Here is a 17,544-nt window from a genome sequence, read left to right as displayed (position 1 = left end):
AAAAAGTCGTTTTCATTCCGAGCATTCGCTCCATTCCCAGCACAAATGTGGCCTTCGGGTACTGTCGGATAATTGACGAATGGTCACTTATATTGGTGTGTAGCAAGAGCCGGTGTGTGTTTAAGTCGTACTTTTCAGATGTTTCTTGACACCCTAATTGGTGTTTACTGTCAAATTAAACACACGAAAAAGAATTACACACATTGTACATTTAAATACTTTGTTTTTTGAAATATCGGCAGGCTATTGTTAGCCAGTCGAAGGCAAACGGGCTAACACAAATTATCATTGGATGTTAATGATCAAATGTGACTTTCTGCCTCTACTCTTAAGCGTGCATCTCCATAATTGCACCGCAGCACATTGCCCCTAAGAGGCCAAATTATGCGCAACAGAAACAGAAACAGCAGGTCTTTACTATCGCTTTTTTTTAAAAAAAATTATTGCTACCACTTTAACATATTCTTGTACTTGTTACCAACTTATTTCCTGCTGTTTTTTGGAGTTCTAGTTAGAGTTGAGTTTTACTTGTTGAATAAAATCCAAAGATTTGAAATCAATAAATATTCCCGTTGATTAGCTAGCATTTCACTATCAATCAAAAATAATTATGATTATTATTTTAAGAGTTCCATAATTGCTCAGCCCTAGTTTTCGATTTAATAACATCCTTGTGTGGAACCACCTCCCTACGCACACAGCCCTCCCTCCCTCCCCCCTCCCCCCTTACAGGCAGCAGAAGGCGTGTTCACCGAGTTGACACAACGCACGCACACACTTGACACAAAAACAGTCCACGACGGACACACACGTTCAACACAAGTTTGCGGCAAACTTTCCACGCATGGGGCTCCGCGAAACTGTCGATTAAAAGGTAAAGTAACTCCATTTTGGTGTGCTTTGCTAACGTGTTGCGGTCTCTTTAAAAACGGCGACAGGTGTTTCGTCCCACGCGTGGGCTGATCTCAAAGACGACAAATACGTCAAAGGCGACGTTTCGTGCGAGCAATGGGCGAACACCCAAACAAACATGTTCATAAAAGTGACTTGCAAAGATAAATTTGCTGCACAATGGCTGCTTGTCACTCTTCTCATGTCGTTTTTGCGTCGCCTCAGGTGGAGTTGATGTTGGCTCAGTTCCGGTTGGACCAACCTAGCCACCCGCACTGCGCATGCGCCATTTACCTCCTCAGTTGCCTGGAGGCAACACAAGACACATACACACTTCATGTGTACATTTTTTTTTTTTTGTAAATGAAGGTGAGCAGGAAGTAGAGAGGAATAACTAACCTGGCTGCATTGAAAAGTTGCCGAGTCATCGGTGGTAGATGAATAATTAATCAGCCAGTAGACGTTAATGGTGGTATTTCTTCCTGAGGTTTGAGGATGATGTCAATCATGGTTCTTGCTGGCCTGAAAACTTGCCTTTGGAGGGATGAAGCTACAACAGGGCTTGTTGGTGCCCTTGCACCACTAGAAATCCGTGTAGCTCCAGTTAAGCCCCTCCAGCATTTTATATGATATCCTGAAATATCAATTATTATCTCAGCACCCTATATATCGGGCAAGCCCCCCCCCCCCCCCCCCCACTAGAGCCGGCAAGGAAAACAATCCCGGAGCTGTTGCTAGCTGACAGTAAGCGTCGTGAGCATTAGGAGTGACAAGAAAGAGTTGATGGAAAACGGGAACGGGAAGAGTTAATGATCGACGGAAACAGTCGGTAGCATTGCGAGCAGACGAGAAGATTTGCCCGTGGAGGAAAAACACACCAGCGGAGATGAGACTTGATAATAGGCCAAGAGAGGAGAGTTGCAAGCAGACCGCAGAAGGACTTGCTGATGGACAGGAAGTGGACAGAAAGACCTTGGTGGGGAGGGAAAAAAACCACACTCAAAGCTGAGGAGACGCTTAAGTGGAAGAGCTGCTCGTGGGCCAGAAAAGTTGCTGGCTAATTCAAGGAGTTGCTGGCATACTGGAAGTGGTTTCCCTGTGACTTATGTACAAATAAGAAATGTTTTTGGACTTATTTCCTTAGCAAGTATTGAGCCTTTTAGGGCAACTACTTCCTGTAATAACAGTCTGATTCTGATTTAAGTGAAACAAATTCCGCCTAGCAACAAGTAGCCGGTTAGGTGCGTCTGACCAATAATAACAGAATCTGAGCAAAGGACTTTGCTGAAATATGATTTCGATAATCATATTTTTTCAAAATATTTTTGCAATTTTTGACATGACTGGGGTTTTTTTTTTTTTTTTTTGGCACAGGCATGGAGGCGGACGCGGAGGCCGAGAGTGTCGTCGGGTCTCTGGACCTGAGCCACCTGACGGAGGAGGAGCAGGACACCATCTTGCAAGTGCTCCTGCGAGACATGGACCTGCGACGTCAAGACGAAGGACGCGTAAGGTCAGAGGTGAAGCGCACTCTCACGCGCAAGCGGCCACAACATTAAGAACCGCTGCCATCAACCGCAATCTAATGTAACAGCGGAGAAAGTCGCCCAATGACCTTTCAAATGGACTGAGACGACATTTGCAAGTCTCAAATTCAAAGCGCGGAACACCGCTTCCTCAACCTCAAACGAGCCATTAAACGCATTTGGGTGCCTTTCAAGTGCGGGAAGAAGATGAAGGCGTTTCTAACCGTTGTTTAACAGGACACACCCACACACGCTTCAGCTTTGTAACGCCGTCGAGCATCTCATTTGAATAATGAGCCCGATGGCCTTCCAAGGTAATCAAACAAGAATGTCGCCGTCACGCGGCTGTTTGCTGTGTCAACAGGATGCTGGCGCGGACCCGAGCCGACCCGGCGCAGCTGCACTCGCAGTCCGGGGCGTGGTTCCGCGAGGCGTCCAGCAGGCGGCACCGCGGTCGGATGTCCGGCTCGGACCTGGTGCGCGCCACCATACGCCGCCGCGCGCCAAAGGTCCACGGTCAGTCCGCGCCGTCTTCATCCTTTGTATTTTCCCAACAAACTTTTGCTAACACGAGGCCATCCAACCGCTTTTGGGCCTCCGTAGCAACCGAGCCGTTGACGGTCAGCCCGATCGACGACGAGACGGACGAACCGTCAAACAGCCGCTCCCAGGAGGAAGTCGAGGCGCGACTGAAAGAGTCCGCCCAAGACAGTCCGGAGTCAGTTTTTATTTTATTTTTTTTTACCCTAAAGTCGTGTTTGTTGTTGTTTGCTGACATTTTTGTGTGATTATTCAGGAGTCCACCCAGTTTTGGCTCCGCACCCAGTAGGAAAAGAATGACAACAAAGGTATGTGAAGTCCTGATTGCCAGCTGTAATGGAGGATTTCCTCCCGCCTTGTATGATCTTTTCTTCTATGGACATAACTCAAATTATGTTTTCCCATTGAAATGAATGTTAATGCCATTAATCTGTACCAGCCCACACCAAAATGTTTATTTTACCCTTTTTTTTTTTTTTTAAATTGCGACACCAATGCTCTTCTGTAGCCTGTCTATGGCACTTTTCACTATGCGTTAGCATTAAGCTAGCAGACTTTAAGGCAAAGTTATCTAGGTTGTTTTACATACACGTGTAATTTTGCTTTATGTTCAGTCTCAGTAAACTTCTCGAATTTTTCTCCCACTTTTGCTAGGAAGTTAAAGCAGAAAAGTCAGAGAATTAAAAGAAAAAAAATCCAACCTGATGCGAGGTGCTTTGTGACTGATTCTGAGTCAGGAAAAAAAAAAGTCCCACCTTCATCCATAAAACCAGATGAGAACATTGTTCATGTTGTCATGTCACATGAGTCCGTATCTGTTGTTTTAGGAAGATTATCAGCATTACAAAAGGGAGTCTGTGTCTATGTGCAGCATCGTGAATGACTCGGAACCTTTGCGCAACAAAAACAACTTTCATTCCAGCTATACGGTACGCGCGCACACACACACACACACGCACACTTGATTAAGTTTTGGATGAGCCAGCCGGGATTTTGTCGCCGTGCGTAGCTGAGCGGCGGCATGATGAGTCTGTTCAGCTCGGGCATCTTCGGCGTGGTGGAGGTGCGCGGCCGCATGCAGTTCTCGCTGGCCTACGACGGCCACAAGGGGGAGCTGCGCGTCAAGGTGCACCGCTGCGAGGACATCTCGGCGGCGGCGGCGGCGGCGCACGAGAACCGCTCCGATCCGTGAGTGTTAGCGGCTGGCCGAGAGTCAAGGCCAGCGTGGCCTCTTTTGCTGGCCAAAAACACGCGCAGAAACACAAAGCAACATTTCCGACCTCAGTTTTTTACGTTATGTCTTCGTTTCGGAGCACTTCAAGTGGGTTTATGTGAGGGTTCAAATGTTTTGTTGTCCAATCAGATTTCAGTCTAATCCGCCCATGGCCTTCAGAATCAGTGTCACGGAATCTAAATAAGCAATTGGACTACTTCTTTCACAAATACGATTGCAAATTTGGTTTAATGAGGGAAGAAAAGTCATCAAGTAAATACTTGATGCTTGTACTATTTTGCCTTTTATTGTGGAAAAGACACGTGACTTTATTCACAAAAAAGGGCAAAAAAAAAGGTTTTTTTTTAAGTATTGAATGCATACTGATTGATTCCAATAAAAATGACCAATTGATGATTAATTCTGTGACCACGCAGAAAAGCACCTCCGTTAATTTCACACGTTTCTTAATCAAAAGTATAGAAACACAATTTGCTCTTCACAGAAGCTGCGAAAATGCGAGCACATGAATTCTATCGGCCGGTTAGCGCCACCAACCGATGGCGTCCTTCCACCGCAAGGAAACCGATTCGAATCGATATTGCTGATATTGACGATTGCTGCCGCCATCTCGCGGTGGGCATCCGAAGCCGGTCGGCTTTTATTTTTCCGACTGATTCGATGATGCGTCGCAGTCACATTGGATAGTTTAAGCGAAGCTATGGTGGGGAGGGAGGAGTCATTGATTGGTGACGTGTGCACCTTCTTGCATGCAAAAAGATGGTTTACTGCTCCCAATTTTTGCGGAGCTCAGGCCGGCGCCGGTGCTTTTCAGATACGTCAAGTGTTACCTGCTGCCCGACGTGTCCAGTCGCGGCAAGAGGAAGACGGTTGTGAAGAGGCGGACGCAGAACCCCGTCTTCGAGCAGACGCTCAAAGTGAGAGCGCCAGCCGCTGTCTGGACACAACATTAGGTACACCGACCAATCAGTTCCGATACCAGATGAATATCCCATCACATCCATTATCATTCTTTTCCTTACGATGGCACCATTTTTCACGCGACTGTAGGTGTACCTAATATTGTGGCCGGTAAGTCGATATCCAAATACAAATGGCAGGGAATTTGCCGATTGTGATTGGATAATTTTTGTGTGTTTGACCAGTACAAAGTGCGGCAAAACGTGCTGAGCGGTCGCACCCTCAACCTGTCCGTGTGGCACGCCGAGCCCCTGGCCAGGAATGTTTTCCTGGGCGAAGTGGAGGTGGCGCTGGGCCTCTGGGACTGGAGCTGCACGCAACCGCGCTGGCAGGACCTGCAGCCACGGGTGACGCGCGCACACGCACACGCACACATCTGGCCGCTTCATTGGGAGCATGGGCGCAATTAGTATTTGACTGTTTTATGGCGATGATGGAAATGGGCTACCATGCTGCGCTCACACGCACTGACTAAAAACGTGTCAGTGTCTCAATATCGAATCTCCCGTCCGTCTCCAATGTCAGGTCCGATTTTTGTAGCCATCAGTCAAAATTTGCGTTTGAAAGACTCCGGGACACGGCCAAAGGGACTCTGGAAAGGCCACTTTGAATTAAAATGCCCGACTTCCTCGTCATGACTTCCTGATCTTTTTTTTTTTTTTTTTTTGCTGGACTACACATTACAGGCATACCTACCAAATATCATGTTGTTCAGTCACACTAGCTTCGGAGGCTCCATTTTTGTTTTCTTGCCTTTTTAGAGAAAAAAACAAATCTCTATATATCAGTAAGCAGTCTGTGTGATACCATAAAGCTGTGTACAGGGCTACCTAATGAAGTGGCCCGGTCATCATTTTGCGGCCTTACTGGAGGAGACGCGCCGCGCCGCGCCGTCTTCTGCCAGAGGACAGACGAGGAAAAACGGCGTGTGAATTTCAACTAAGCTCCTTTCTGTCATCTTGACGCGACAGTTCTACTTGAGGCCCGAGTGCGTCAGCAGCCGCGGCACCCTCTTCTTCTCCATCAAGTTCATCCCGGAAGGATTTGAAGGTGAGCAAAGCAAACATTGGCAAGTCTCCCGCGTCTCGACTGCCGCTCGCGATGACCCAGTGCACCCCCCTTTGCGTGTGTCCCGAGGTGGTCTGCCGCTCACGGGGGAGCTTCACATTTGGCTTCGGGAGGCTCAGGGTCTGTTGTCCAAAAAAGGGGGCGCCGTCGACTCGTTTGTCAAGAGGTTTGTTCGCTCGCCGTTGTGTTGACTTTTCTGTCGCGCGAGGTGGCGGAAAAGCGACGGGGAGCCAATCCATAACTCATCGCTGCCGGCCGCTTTCGAAGCCTATAGTTTCTAGCTCCTTCCGTTGTTGAGCAATCAGCAGCAGAACGTGGCTTAGGCTCACCCAAAACAGCAGTTTGAAGCGGCGAAAACGAGCTTTTTGCGAGAAGAGAAACTTCCAAGCAAGCAGAACAGCGAGTCTGAAGACTTAACAAGAGGCTGGACGGCAAAATGAGATTTCGGTCCAACTAAGAAACGACTCGGCGCATAGCTCAAGTTGAACGTGGCTGGCTTTCTTACACGGCTCTCGTCATTCACTCCATGAGCTGCCTAATCTCGGCAAGAGGTGCGCTGGTCTCAACTCTGAAGCGATGCAACGGCGCCATCTACAGGGATTTATCAATCCTTTCCAGTGTTTTGGGCGAAAGCAACCCATGTTCCGCTGCTGATTGGAAAATGGAAGATCGGACTCTTCCTTTGGCTAGGTTGGGTGCTCCTATTCTGCGGGCCTTGCAAGAGCACCCAAAGTATGAGTTCATGCTTGCTTTTTTGCCCCCCCCCCACACTTTTTCACAGTTACATCCTGCCGGACGCCGGCTGCCAGAGCGGCCAGAAGACGCAGGTGGTGAAGCGCTCCGTCAGCCCGTCGTACAACCACACCATGGTGTACGACGGCTTCCAGAGCAGCGACCTGGAGGAGGCCTGCGCCGAGTTGAGCGTGTGGCGGCGCGAGGGCTTCGGGCAGCACATGATGGGCGGCATCCGCCTCAGCTGCGGAACCGGTGAGACCCCCTTCTTTGGGGCGAGGCCAAAAGGCTTCGAAAGTCCGCTCAAGGCGCGGCCTCTGCGCGCAGGTCAGAGCTACGGCGAGGCGGTCAGCTGGATGGACTCCACGGAAGAAGAAGTCTCGGTGTGGACCTCCATGATCAAGAACCAAAACCAGTGGATCGAAGCCACGTTGCCCATCAGGACCGACTTGAGGCGCCGCTCGTCTGACTGACGTTGGACTGAAAACGCCCAGCTCTTTTATAGTCGTTCCTCCCAGAGTGGAGATTGTAAATGAGCTGTCAAATATGAAGAATAATTTGCTTGTATGTCGTTTCCATTTTCCAGCTGTGACCATGTGATTGCCTTCTGTAATTAAACGTGAAACCCGTTTTTCCGGCTTGCTCGTCAAAGGTGAATCGGTGCTCCGAATGCAAAGTCAAAGTCATGCCCCGAAAAATGCATCTCATGCGCGTTAAACTCTATTTTGGAGTGATTTGAACATAGTCGTACAAATGCATTTTTCCCTCCTTAAAGCGGCACTGGGAGAGAAATCGAGCTGAATAAAATTTTTTCTCAACTCTTGATGAAACATTGACTTCCAAGTACAGTCTTTGATTGGGACTTTTGTCATGCCCTGACGGGGGTCTGTATCGTTTTTACTGGCACAAAGCAACTTGGAGGAGGGTCGGCTGGCACACAAAAAAATTCCAAATGTCCCAAATTGCTTTACGAAATACTCACTTCCTCCTTTCGCTATACGAGGACGGCTCCTCGGGATTTCACGACACCACGCGCTGGCACGCATGGGAAACGTGGTGGATTTTTGTCAAAACAATACCGCTTTTGTCCACATGGCACCGCCATAATCAACAAAAACGGACATATGACGCAGTGTTGCTTTAATAATAATGAGGGGCACAAGTTACCTTTTTGGGGCGGCCATTTTGTCACTCCCGTCGACTGAAAACGACGTCCCGGTCGCTCGGGTTTCCGGCAATGACTAATTGCGGCTCAGCTGCAGAAAACAGGTGAGCCGCGATTGGTGGTTACCCGAGCAACGGTGATGTTATTTTCAGTCGACAGCAAAATGGCCGCCCCCTCATATAGCTAAAAACGTCTCGACTTTGCCGCTGAACTCATATTCCACAAACGCAATATGAATCAGAATGCCGTCTTTCGACTATTGGAGGCGCATGGAACATATTCTTGTCAAGACTTTTTTGGGGGCGGACTTTAACTTTAAAAGGGGGTTGGAAAAGTCGACAAACATGTGGTACTGGGCTTTCACCTGTGTCGTGCGTTTCTACTTTCGGTGCCCCGAGCACTTTAAGACCGTTTCCTCCTTTTACCGAGCAGAGGCGCGGAGGGCCCGGAAAGTCGGAACCGTGCCACAGTTTGGCTTTCGGCACAAGTGCTTCTCCTCAAGCGGCAGGCAAACGCGCTCGAGTCGACGGACCTGTGGCTGAGGCAGCTTGCGGCAGGCGGGCGGGCTTTTTCCACCCAAAAACACCATTGATATCATTGTATGCATTCACACCAAAATGAGTCAAATAAGAAAGGGAAAATGTTGCCGTGCTAAATTTGCATTCCTGCTCAGACAGGCAGAGGACGGACGGTTGACGGCGTCCAACGTTTGACCTTACACTCTTTCAAAGGCGCACAATTGGCCGAGCGGACTTTCAGACTCAGTTTACACGGAAAACGTTTTCAAACAGAAGAGCCTTTGACACTGTAATGCCAGACGCCCGCCCCGCTGCCCGACCCCCCGCCAATTTGACCTGCCAGAAAAAAGAAAAAAAAAAAAAACAGTGCAAAATGTAGGAATGGCTATCATCCGTTAGGACGGAATGGACTAATGGCAACTTGTTAGGAAAGGCTTGATGCGAACAATGACGTCATCGCGTGATTGTGAGGCCGCCGCGTGCGTGTGAATGCCAAGTCTGCCATCACTCCAAATGTGGACTCTGCTTGCGTCTGGGATGTTTCAGGTTCCAGGTGGTTCTGCTCTGATTGTTCTTCCGGACAAATGTGGATCGAAATTCAAGCCGCAACCCCCCCCCCAAATGACCTTTTGCGTGTGTGTGTGTGTGTGTGTGTGCGCTTCCGCAAAAACAGCTCCCACAAGCAACATGCTTGTTGTGTGTGGACAAAGTGGGCAAAGTTTCACAGGACGGAGGTTGTGTTACGGCAGCAGACTTAGATGAGGACGAGCGCGTTTGACGTCGGCCGGCGGCGCATTAAGGACCAAAGCAGACGCATGTTTCCATCCCGAAACGGGCCAAAAGTCTGTGGCCCCGCCGTCGGCAGTCCAGCCCGTCAACTAACATTGAAAAAGAATACGCGGCCGTTAGCCTGAATGAGGTTGCTTTTGGACTTGTTGCACGGTCACGGTTGCATCTTGGCATTTTGTAGGGAAGAAAAAAAAAATCCACATTGAACAAAAGGCCCACGGATCAGCTGACACACTTCCGCAGTTGGCCCGTATTTGCTTGGAGTCGGCGGTCTGCAGTCGGGTGGGCTTTGGAAATGGGGACCTGTCCTCCATTGTCTGAGCAAAACGAGTATTTCCCAAACCGCAAACCGGGCTGTGCAATTCATCCAGATGACACTTGCGACTATTACTCAATTGGCATCACTGTCAAAAAAAACATTCTTCATATGTTTGCTTTCACAAGGAAATCATACATTTGATGAATTGTGTCGGGTCCAAAACAAACTTACTTGCATTCATTTGTCTCTATATTTTTGATGCTTCAACATTTTCTTGTTGTGTACCCAAAAACAAGAGATCATTTGAATAAATAACGGGGACCAACATGTTTTGGTTGATGATCGAGCAGCCCTGGCGTGAGCGTTTTACGCTCTTTGGCCAAGGGCGTTACGGGGCTCCTCCGCTCGATGTCAAATCCTTTTTGGCTAGCCCGGACGTGCCAACAGCCAATCGCGGGGCACACATCGGGCCGCGGGCGATCGCGCCGTCATTGTCGCTTCAAAACGATTGCTTTGTCTTCAAAGCGGGAGGAATTGGCAAGTACCCGGAGAAAGCCAAGCTGTGGCTTTTCTGCGGCAGCGCCGGGCCGGGCCGGGCCGGGCCGGGCCGGGCCGGGCGGACGTGTCCGCCATCTTGCCGCTCACGTCAACAAATGCTTTTGGGCAAAAACATTTGAGTGTGCTTGTCGAGGAGCGTCACGTCAACCGAGTCAATGTTCTTGACACAGCAATCCGACACTCTCGCAGGCACGCACACACAGTGACATTTGGGGAGATATAAAAACGGCGGCGCAAGACACGGCAAGTCAGACCATCGGTGATCGGGGCACAACCGCGGACCTTTTGGACCTCAGCATGTTCACCGGGTAGGATCCTCCTCGCTCCCACGATGCAACTCCCCGCACGCGTACAGCCGGGTCTTTGTCAGACCGAAGCGAAGCGAAGCGTTGAGAGCGCAAAAGCCCGCGTGGCGCAGCGGTTCGCCGAGCGGGCCGAAGAGCGCGGAAAAGCACGCGAGCCTCGTCGCCGCCGGGCGTACGTTGCGGAAAAGCTTGACTACCTGCTTGTGACTTGCAGAAAGGCGCTGCTCCTCCTGTGGGCGGCCATGTTGGCGGCGCCGGCGCTCGGAGACGGTCAGTCGGCGATCGGTCCCGGCCCTCGGTCGGCTTCAATCTTTCTCATGGCTCGATATGTCTTTCCTACTCAGACTCCACGTCCGACGAAGTTTCCACAGGTGAGAGCCAAACGCGTGCGCCCGCCGTGGAAAACAATGACTTGTTCTGATCCGAGAATACCTGAAAGAAGACAAAACGAAGACGGAGTTACTCGAGGACGGGCGATTGGACGCGGAAGGTGCGGCCGTCTCAAGCGCGCACTTTCAAGCTTCCCGCACGCAAGCGGTCCCGTCGACACGCACGCAAGCAAAGGGGGCGGGGCTTCCCTCATCTGCTGGACTCGCGGCCGGCGTCACACCTCCGCCTTTGGCCGTTGCTCTCGAGCAGACCGGCGTCACTTGTTGTCCGCTCTGGCGAAAGCAACGTCTTGCGTTTGCTTTGAAAGTTAGCCACACCCCCAAAGCGGGACCACCACGTCCAATGTGACATTTGCCATGACGCACTCGTGCCAGCGAGACGGCGCCAGCCGCCATCAACTTTTTGTCCCATTTGTCTCCCTTGCAGCTCGCGCGGCCAATCGGGTGACGCTCGTCGGCGCGTCACATTCTGAGTGCCGGGAGGGAAATCTCGCCCTTGGTCCGCACATCAATTTCTTCATGCAAATGAGCCGTCCGGGCCTCCGACCGCATCATGATTCTTAATTTCATTTCCAGAAGCTGCCGCGGCAACCGACGGCGCCGAAGCGGAAGAAGGTCAGATGCCGTCTTTCGCGCCCGTCACTCTTCAACGCATTTGTGCCTGATTTTCTTCTCGACAAACGGATTCGACGGGCCCGAAAAGAACATCGCTGCTAATTATCCACGTGACCTTTGGTCTTCCTGACATTTGGGTACATGAAGACCCAAAGGAGATTTTCAAGGCCCAAGTAACACCGGCTGAAATTTGGCAACCAAAACGATGAATTCATGTTGACGTGGCGAAATGTCCAGCTGATCCAGTCCAAATTAAAGCACGTGACAATGCTCAGCACTTTCTCTATGACAAGCGCTCTCAGTTTTGTTGGAGACTCGAGAGATGCGATGCAATCATTTGGCAAAACGCTTTGACTGTTTTGTTTGTTGTTTTTTGTCCAGATGATGAGAGTCCAGACAACGGCCAGAAAGAAAAGTTCAAGTCTCCTCCGACTGAAGCTGAAATGGTTGCCACCGCCGGTGTGAGCCTGGCCACCAATGTGATTCATGCTCAGGGTCCCGGCGGCGCCGGCGGTGGTCCCGGCGGCAGTCCGGCTGTCCGTCCTCAAGCCAAAGTTGCGCCAAGGAATCGAGCGTCCAAAAGGAAATCCAAAGGGGCTCGTCATCCGGCGTGAAGACGGGCGACCGGCGCCACCGCGCACGGGCTCTTGCGCCACTTCGGCTTGAAATAAAATAGTCAAACTTTGCTGCTTTCGTCCACGTGGCTCAGTTTTGACACTTCCTGCTCTTGCAGGAAAATGCACACAAAAGAGGTCATCGACTAATGAATACTTGATGTCCCTTTGCACTCCTTGTCTGATGATGTTTTGTTTTTGGGGGGGAATGTTTGGTGAAATGATGACATTTGCGGACGAGACACTTGCTAATGGGTCAGTGGCGCGCGTCCCTGGTCCGCTCCTGGATGATTGGACTCGCTTGTTTTGGCAAAGCCAAGTCAACATTTAGAAGATGACTGGCTGCATGCTTTGCAAACGTCCCTGACGGAGCGCAGAAAAAGATCACACATGAGACTACTCAACACGCGCAGACTGATGAGATGATCAAGAAGAAGAAAAAGGAGGATCTTTATTGTCAGCAACTTTCTTACAATCGTCTTGAACTCGGCTAGCCCGTTAATGGAGCAAAACCTTTGTTTCCATGTTAGCTAAAAGTCCCCCAAAAAGGCTTCATGACACGCACACATCCAAAGATCTCAAATAGATCAGCGTCGCTTTGTTATTTCCGAGTCAAAAGCTAAAACGCATTTGTTGCCGGCAGCCGAGCTTTTGGCGTTCTCACCGCGTTTGCAAATCTGTCGATTGCAAAATGTGCGATTGCAACACCAGCGTCATGAGGAGGTCCTACGTGAACGTTCTTCCAAGCTTGCGCGGCTCCTTGTTCAGCTGCCCCCGATGAAGGAGCGCAACGTCACCTTTGACCTTTGAACCGCCGGAGCCCCTTCGAGCTGCCCTACGACACGCACGTTAGCACACTTGACGGACGGGGACACGTTGTCTTCAACTCGTCATCTTTCCGTCCGGCCTCTCTCCTCCGATTCTGGTCTTCTGTTGGCGCGGTCTTGTCTTCCGGCCCGGTCTTTCCTCCTCCTCGGCTCTTTTCGTCTTGTCTCGGGCCGGGCCGGCGTGCGGGTGGGTGGGCGGAGCTGGAGGAGGCGGGGCCAAGGCCGGTCCATAAAAGCGTCCGGTGTCTCCCGCGTGACTGGAGAGGTTGAAGTTGAGCTGGTGTGACAGGAGAAGCTCCAGTGGGATCTCGGCCGCGTCGTCTTCCGCCAAAATGTTCACGCGGTGAGTTGACAAATTGTTGCGTCGATGCCTACGATGAGAAATTGGGACTTTTTGCGCACGCGATCTCCAGGGAAGAAAGCGCCACCAAGCCGGCCACGCTCGACTCGTCCGGCTTGGGAAAGAAACGACGCCTTCTTGTCACCGCGCAGGACAACGTTGTCGAGGCCTCAAGTCAATTTTTCAAAATGGCAAAATGACAGTTTGACCGCATACTCGGTTGAGCCAAAAGTTGACCTCTGCCAATAAACACGACGTTGCCTCGAAATTGCGCGCGAGTGCACCCGATGTGTGTGTATGATCGCACTGTCGCTCAGTTTGTGTGCGCGTGTACATAGCAACATTGTTCTTTGCGTGAGTGCGCTTGTATTACAACGGCGTTCATTGTGTGTGTGTGTGCGCACCTGGATGACAATTCGGGACATTGTGCGCGTGTTTTTTTCACTATGTGTGTTACGTTGTCGTTCATCTTGCGCGCGCGCGTGTACAGGTACTGTAAATGTGTGTGCGCATTACAAGGGTCGTCATTGTGTGTGCGTGACCATGTTGTTGTTTGTGTGTGTTGCAGGTGCGTCACGCTGTTAGTGTTGCTCACTCTGGCCGCCCTTAGCGTGGCAGCTCCGCTTCCTGGTGAGATATGACGTCACGAGTCCTAAATGGCTTATTTAAGGTCACATTTGGATTGGATTTGTAGATTAGTAGCGCTCAACACTTTGTTCTCTACACACACACGTACACACACGTTGACAACAAGAGGCAACACAGGTGCGCTGATTGTCTTAAATTTGTCTTGTTCGGGTAGGAAAAGCAACGGCACCGCCGGCGATGTCACGGCCAGGTAGGCACGCGTGCGCTCGAGGCCCCGTCGAAAGTTGTTTTGCCGTCTGCTAAAAAGATCAAGTAGACCGAAGACGCTCGCCGCTCATGCGCAACAGAGACGAGTTCACTGCACTTCCACTGGATCAATACGGAATGGCGCGTAATGCAGCTTTGGGGCAGCATTCGCTGCAATCGAGCATTTACAAATGCGGCGGGGCGGAAGAACTGCATGTTACACTACATTAGCGTGTACACCAAAAGAGTTCATAGATTGGGGGGGTTATTTTAAAGGTTGAAAAAAAAAATCAAGAATGATCAATATTGACTGATACGAAATACATTTTTTTTTTTATTACTAAGCACATTCTGTTGAAAATATATATTGACCAGTTCATTTGACTTTGACTCATAGTTGCATTGACGTCTTCAAAGTCTAAGTCAACGCAAACATTTTTTTTTTTTCAAGATTATGTTCTATGCAAGCCGACTCGTTGAAAGACGGCATTCTGGTTGATTTTGCGTTTGTGGAATAAGTGTTAATGCACCCGTTTTTAGCCATCTCAGGGGGCGGCCATTTTGTCGCTTCTGTCGACTGAAAATGACATCACAACTGCTCACAAGGACCAATCACGGCTCAGATTCAGAAAACAGGTCAGCCGCGATGGGTCGTCGTGAGCAGTTGTGATGTCATTTTCAGTCGAAGGAAGACAAAATGGCCGCCCCCAGAGATGGCGAAAAACGAGTGCATTTTGCTGCTTAATTTATATTCAACGCAAAATTAACCAGAATGGCGTGTTTCAACCAGTGGGCCTGCTGGGAACATATTCTTGAAAAAAAGATGTTTGTGTGTCTTAACATGAAGTGTTAAAATAAAGTTGGCTCAATGCAGCCTTCTTAATGCGGGTCCTGATTTTCAACCATAAAAACAAAAAAACAATTCAGTGTCGATGGATATGGAGCAATATGAAATGGTTGAATGGTGAAAGACTTGTCAGTCACATGGCCCAGCGATAGTTGAACAGATGCACACAAACCCTCCGTAACCAACAATGACGAGCAAATGCTTCAAAGCGCCTTTCCTTGGGAACGTTTTTCCGTTTCAGCTCCCACCGAGTCCCGCGACACATCCGATTCCCCAGGTGAGAGAGCGCAATGACGTGGCTTTGTCTCTTTCCTAGTGCTCACTGGAGCATTTGTGTCCACAGATGCCAACGACTCCCGAGAACAAGCTGAAGGTAGTGTCCGAGGTTGTCGCTGCCGTCTTGTTGCGGCGCTACTTGTTCATTTCAGTCATCCGTCATTGTTGTGTTTGTCAGCACGGCCAAACGACGACGACGTCAAGCGAGCGGACCGTGAAGGTCAGATTCTCCAAAGGCATCTGTCGTGCGCCGACTCCTTTTTGCGCTGTGTGGCTTGACCAAGCGCTACTTGTCACGTCCACAGGTGCTTCCCAATCTGCGGATTCAGGTAGCCCGCCCGTCTCCTTCAGCCGGGTCATGAAGAAATCCAACATGCCGTTTGTACTTGAGAAGTAAAACAGAAGCTACACACACACGATGTTCAACCTTACAAGTCAGTGTGTGTTCACATGAAGACCACTTGGGCAACTTCAGTGTCCTAAGTGCTTTGACCAAATGTCCTGTCCAAGACGCGTAAACGTGTCCATGCTAGTAGTGTGTGAGGATTGCTGACACATTGGGTGTCAGTCGATCTGTAGTGATGACATCAACATGTCAACGCATGCCATCTTCACAGATGGAGTTGCCGTAGGCCCTGACAAGTCCCTTACAGAAAGTCAAGGTACTACTCTATGTCTTCTTTGCCTAGTCAGGTCTTTCAAAGACCTGAAGGACTTTTTACACCCCAAACACACAACAAGCAGAGACTTATAAAACATTTTCTATTTTTGGACAGTTGCAGAGTCTGAAGAATCAGCAGATTCTATCAAATCCCCCAAGTCTTCAGAGTCTGCCGAATCACCAGAGTCTGTTGATGCACAAGAGTCTGCCGAATCATCAGAGTCTTTGGATACCCAAGAGTCAGCAGAATCACCCAAGTCTGCAGACTCGGCAGAGTCCGTGGCATCACTAGAGTCCGCCGATTCGCCAGAGTCAGCTGAATCGCGCAAGTCTGTAGAGTCAGCCGAGCTTGCGGAATCGGCAGAGTCCGTGGAATCATCAGAGTCCGCAGGTTCAGCAGCGTCCTTGGAATCACCAGAGTCCCCACAATCTACAGAGTCTCGAGAGTCTCTGGAATTGATGAAATTTCCACAATCGGCCGAGTCACAATCAGGTCTGCTGCCGTTTTATCATCCGCTGATACCCTACACCAGATTGAGACTTGCTGCCGAAGTTGAAGAGTCTACGACTTTCTGTCATCACCAGAGTCAAGTTCAGAGGCGGACGAGGACAGCGAGAAGACAAGCAGTGATTCCGAGTCGGAGGCGACCACGGCCGACAATGGCGACAATGAGGCTGACCGGGACGCAGGCGAGGTGGGGCCTGAGGCCTTAGACGAGGAGGACATTCGGGCACAGCAAGGGAGTCAGATAGCAGGAACCGACTTGTCTGACGAGTCAGACGCGACGGAAGGGGAGGAGACCAGAGAGGGGGACGAAAAAGCTTCCAAGGATGGCAGGGGATCCGATGCAAGCGTCAACATGGAGGACACGGACCTTGGCTTGGACGGCGGCGTCAAGGAGGAGCAGAATGTCCAAGAACCCGAAGAGAGCTCCCAAATCTTTGACTCCACTGAGGGTGACTGATAAGTCCCAAAACTAAGTTGTGCAACTCAAAGTCATTTTCTGACCTTACTTGTTTGTCTTTTCTTCTCTTTTTTTTTTTTTTTTCTTACAGCAACTCTTGTTGCGAAATCAGACGCCACCCCCTCCCACATCCGGGTAAGCCTTACCTTTCACATTTGACACTTCAACTGTGAAATCCAGCAAAAAGCTGATGAGGAAGTATCGGTCCTGGATATTCTCCCAATGTTTTTCTTTATTCAGGAAGGAATTTGACCTTGAAGCTCCGACTAAGAGGGTGACCCCATCGTCATCGAGATCGGAATCGACGTCAAATAGCGTTTTGTATCTATGACTGTGGGTGTGCTTTGTGTTTGCAGAAGCAAGCGTAAGCGTGGGACTGCCTGGAATACATTTGCCATGACGACCTCCCATTGGCTGGCTTGTGTCTTTGAGTCTTTATCAACTGATTGTTGCTTTGTTACTCCGTGTGCTGAATGAACATGTGCATGCGCCTCGATTGTGTAGCGCTCGTAGAGAACGGCGGACAGCAATACTGGCTGTGTGCTAATAAAAGTCTTAACAGTCACATGTCGCTCTTTTTCTTCAAACCAATCAGTGCCAGAGCACCGACGCGTTGATCAAATCAGCTGGC

The 17,544-nt window shown here is 50.0% G+C and overlaps 2 protein-coding genes across 6 annotated transcripts; both read left to right on the top strand.

The window, feature by feature from the left end:
• The first annotated feature begins 731 nt into the window (after positions 1-731).
• Positions 732-7,582, top strand: sytl1 (synaptotagmin-like 1). Of its 2 annotated transcripts, XM_086015424.1 has the most exons (14): positions 756-874; positions 1,117-1,260; positions 2,266-2,404; positions 2,782-2,933; positions 3,021-3,135; positions 3,214-3,265; positions 3,785-3,886; positions 3,967-4,145; positions 5,006-5,108; positions 5,337-5,498; positions 6,123-6,201; positions 6,289-6,385; positions 7,001-7,206; positions 7,279-7,582. In XM_086015424.1, the coding sequence occupies exons 2-14, from the start codon at positions 1,173-1,175 to the stop codon at positions 7,422-7,424; spliced, it is 1,620 nt and encodes a 539-aa protein (XP_085871550.1). In that variant the 5' UTR covers positions 756-874; positions 1,117-1,172; the 3' UTR covers positions 7,425-7,582. The 2 variants fall into 2 exon arrangements, with proteins under 2 accessions (XP_085871551.1, XP_085871550.1); XM_086015425.1 differs by lacking the exon at positions 1,117-1,260 and having other exon boundaries at positions 732-874.
• A 5,678-nt stretch (positions 7,583-13,260) lies between these two features.
• Positions 13,261-17,460, top strand: LOC147131844 (uncharacterized). Of its 4 annotated transcripts, XM_086014706.1 has the most exons (13): positions 13,261-13,333; positions 13,899-13,960; positions 14,133-14,168; positions 15,253-15,288; positions 15,355-15,384; positions 15,466-15,507; positions 15,593-15,616; positions 15,905-15,949; positions 16,064-16,441; positions 16,534-16,905; positions 17,005-17,048; positions 17,154-17,187; positions 17,270-17,460. In XM_086014706.1, exons 1-12 carry the CDS (start codon positions 13,323-13,325, stop codon positions 17,163-17,165), a joined length of 1,092 nt encoding a protein of 363 aa, XP_085870832.1. In that variant the 5' UTR covers positions 13,261-13,322; the 3' UTR covers positions 17,166-17,187; positions 17,270-17,460. The 4 variants fall into 4 exon arrangements, with proteins under 4 accessions (XP_085870832.1, XP_085870833.1, XP_085870831.1 ...); XM_086014707.1 differs by lacking the exon at positions 17,154-17,187; XM_086014705.1 differs by having other exon boundaries at positions 17,154-17,460.
• The last annotated feature ends 84 nt before the right edge of the window (positions 17,461-17,544 follow it).

This window comes from Filicampus tigris, chromosome 18, assembly GCF_054856515.1.
Source record: "Filicampus tigris isolate MCC_2025a chromosome 18, RoL_Ftig_1.0, whole genome shotgun sequence".
NCBI lineage: Eukaryota > Metazoa > Chordata > Actinopteri > Syngnathiformes > Syngnathidae > Filicampus > Filicampus tigris.
Note: the sequence above shows the minus strand (reverse complement) of the source record. Positions and strands in the feature narration are given on the sequence as shown.

Coding starts and splice junctions, on each gene's coding strand:
- LOC147131844 (XM_086014707.1), top strand. Junction 13,961..14,132: donor CGTGGCAGCTCCGCTTCCTG/GTGAGATATGAC, acceptor TTGTTCGGGTAG/GAAAAGCAACGGCACCGCCG. Junction 15,508..15,592: donor CAAGCGAGCGGACCGTGAAG/GTCAGATTCTCC, acceptor TCACGTCCACAG/GTGCTTCCCAATCTGCGGAT.
- sytl1 (XM_086015424.1), top strand. CDS start 1,173: ATGCGCCATTTACCTCCTCAGTTGCCTGGAGGCAACACAAGACACATA. Junction 3,887..3,966: donor ACTTTCATTCCAGCTATACG/GTACGCGCGCAC, acceptor CGCCGTGCGTAG/CTGAGCGGCGGCATGATGAG. Junction 4,146..5,005: donor CACGAGAACCGCTCCGATCC/GTGAGTGTTAGC, acceptor GGTGCTTTTCAG/ATACGTCAAGTGTTACCTGC.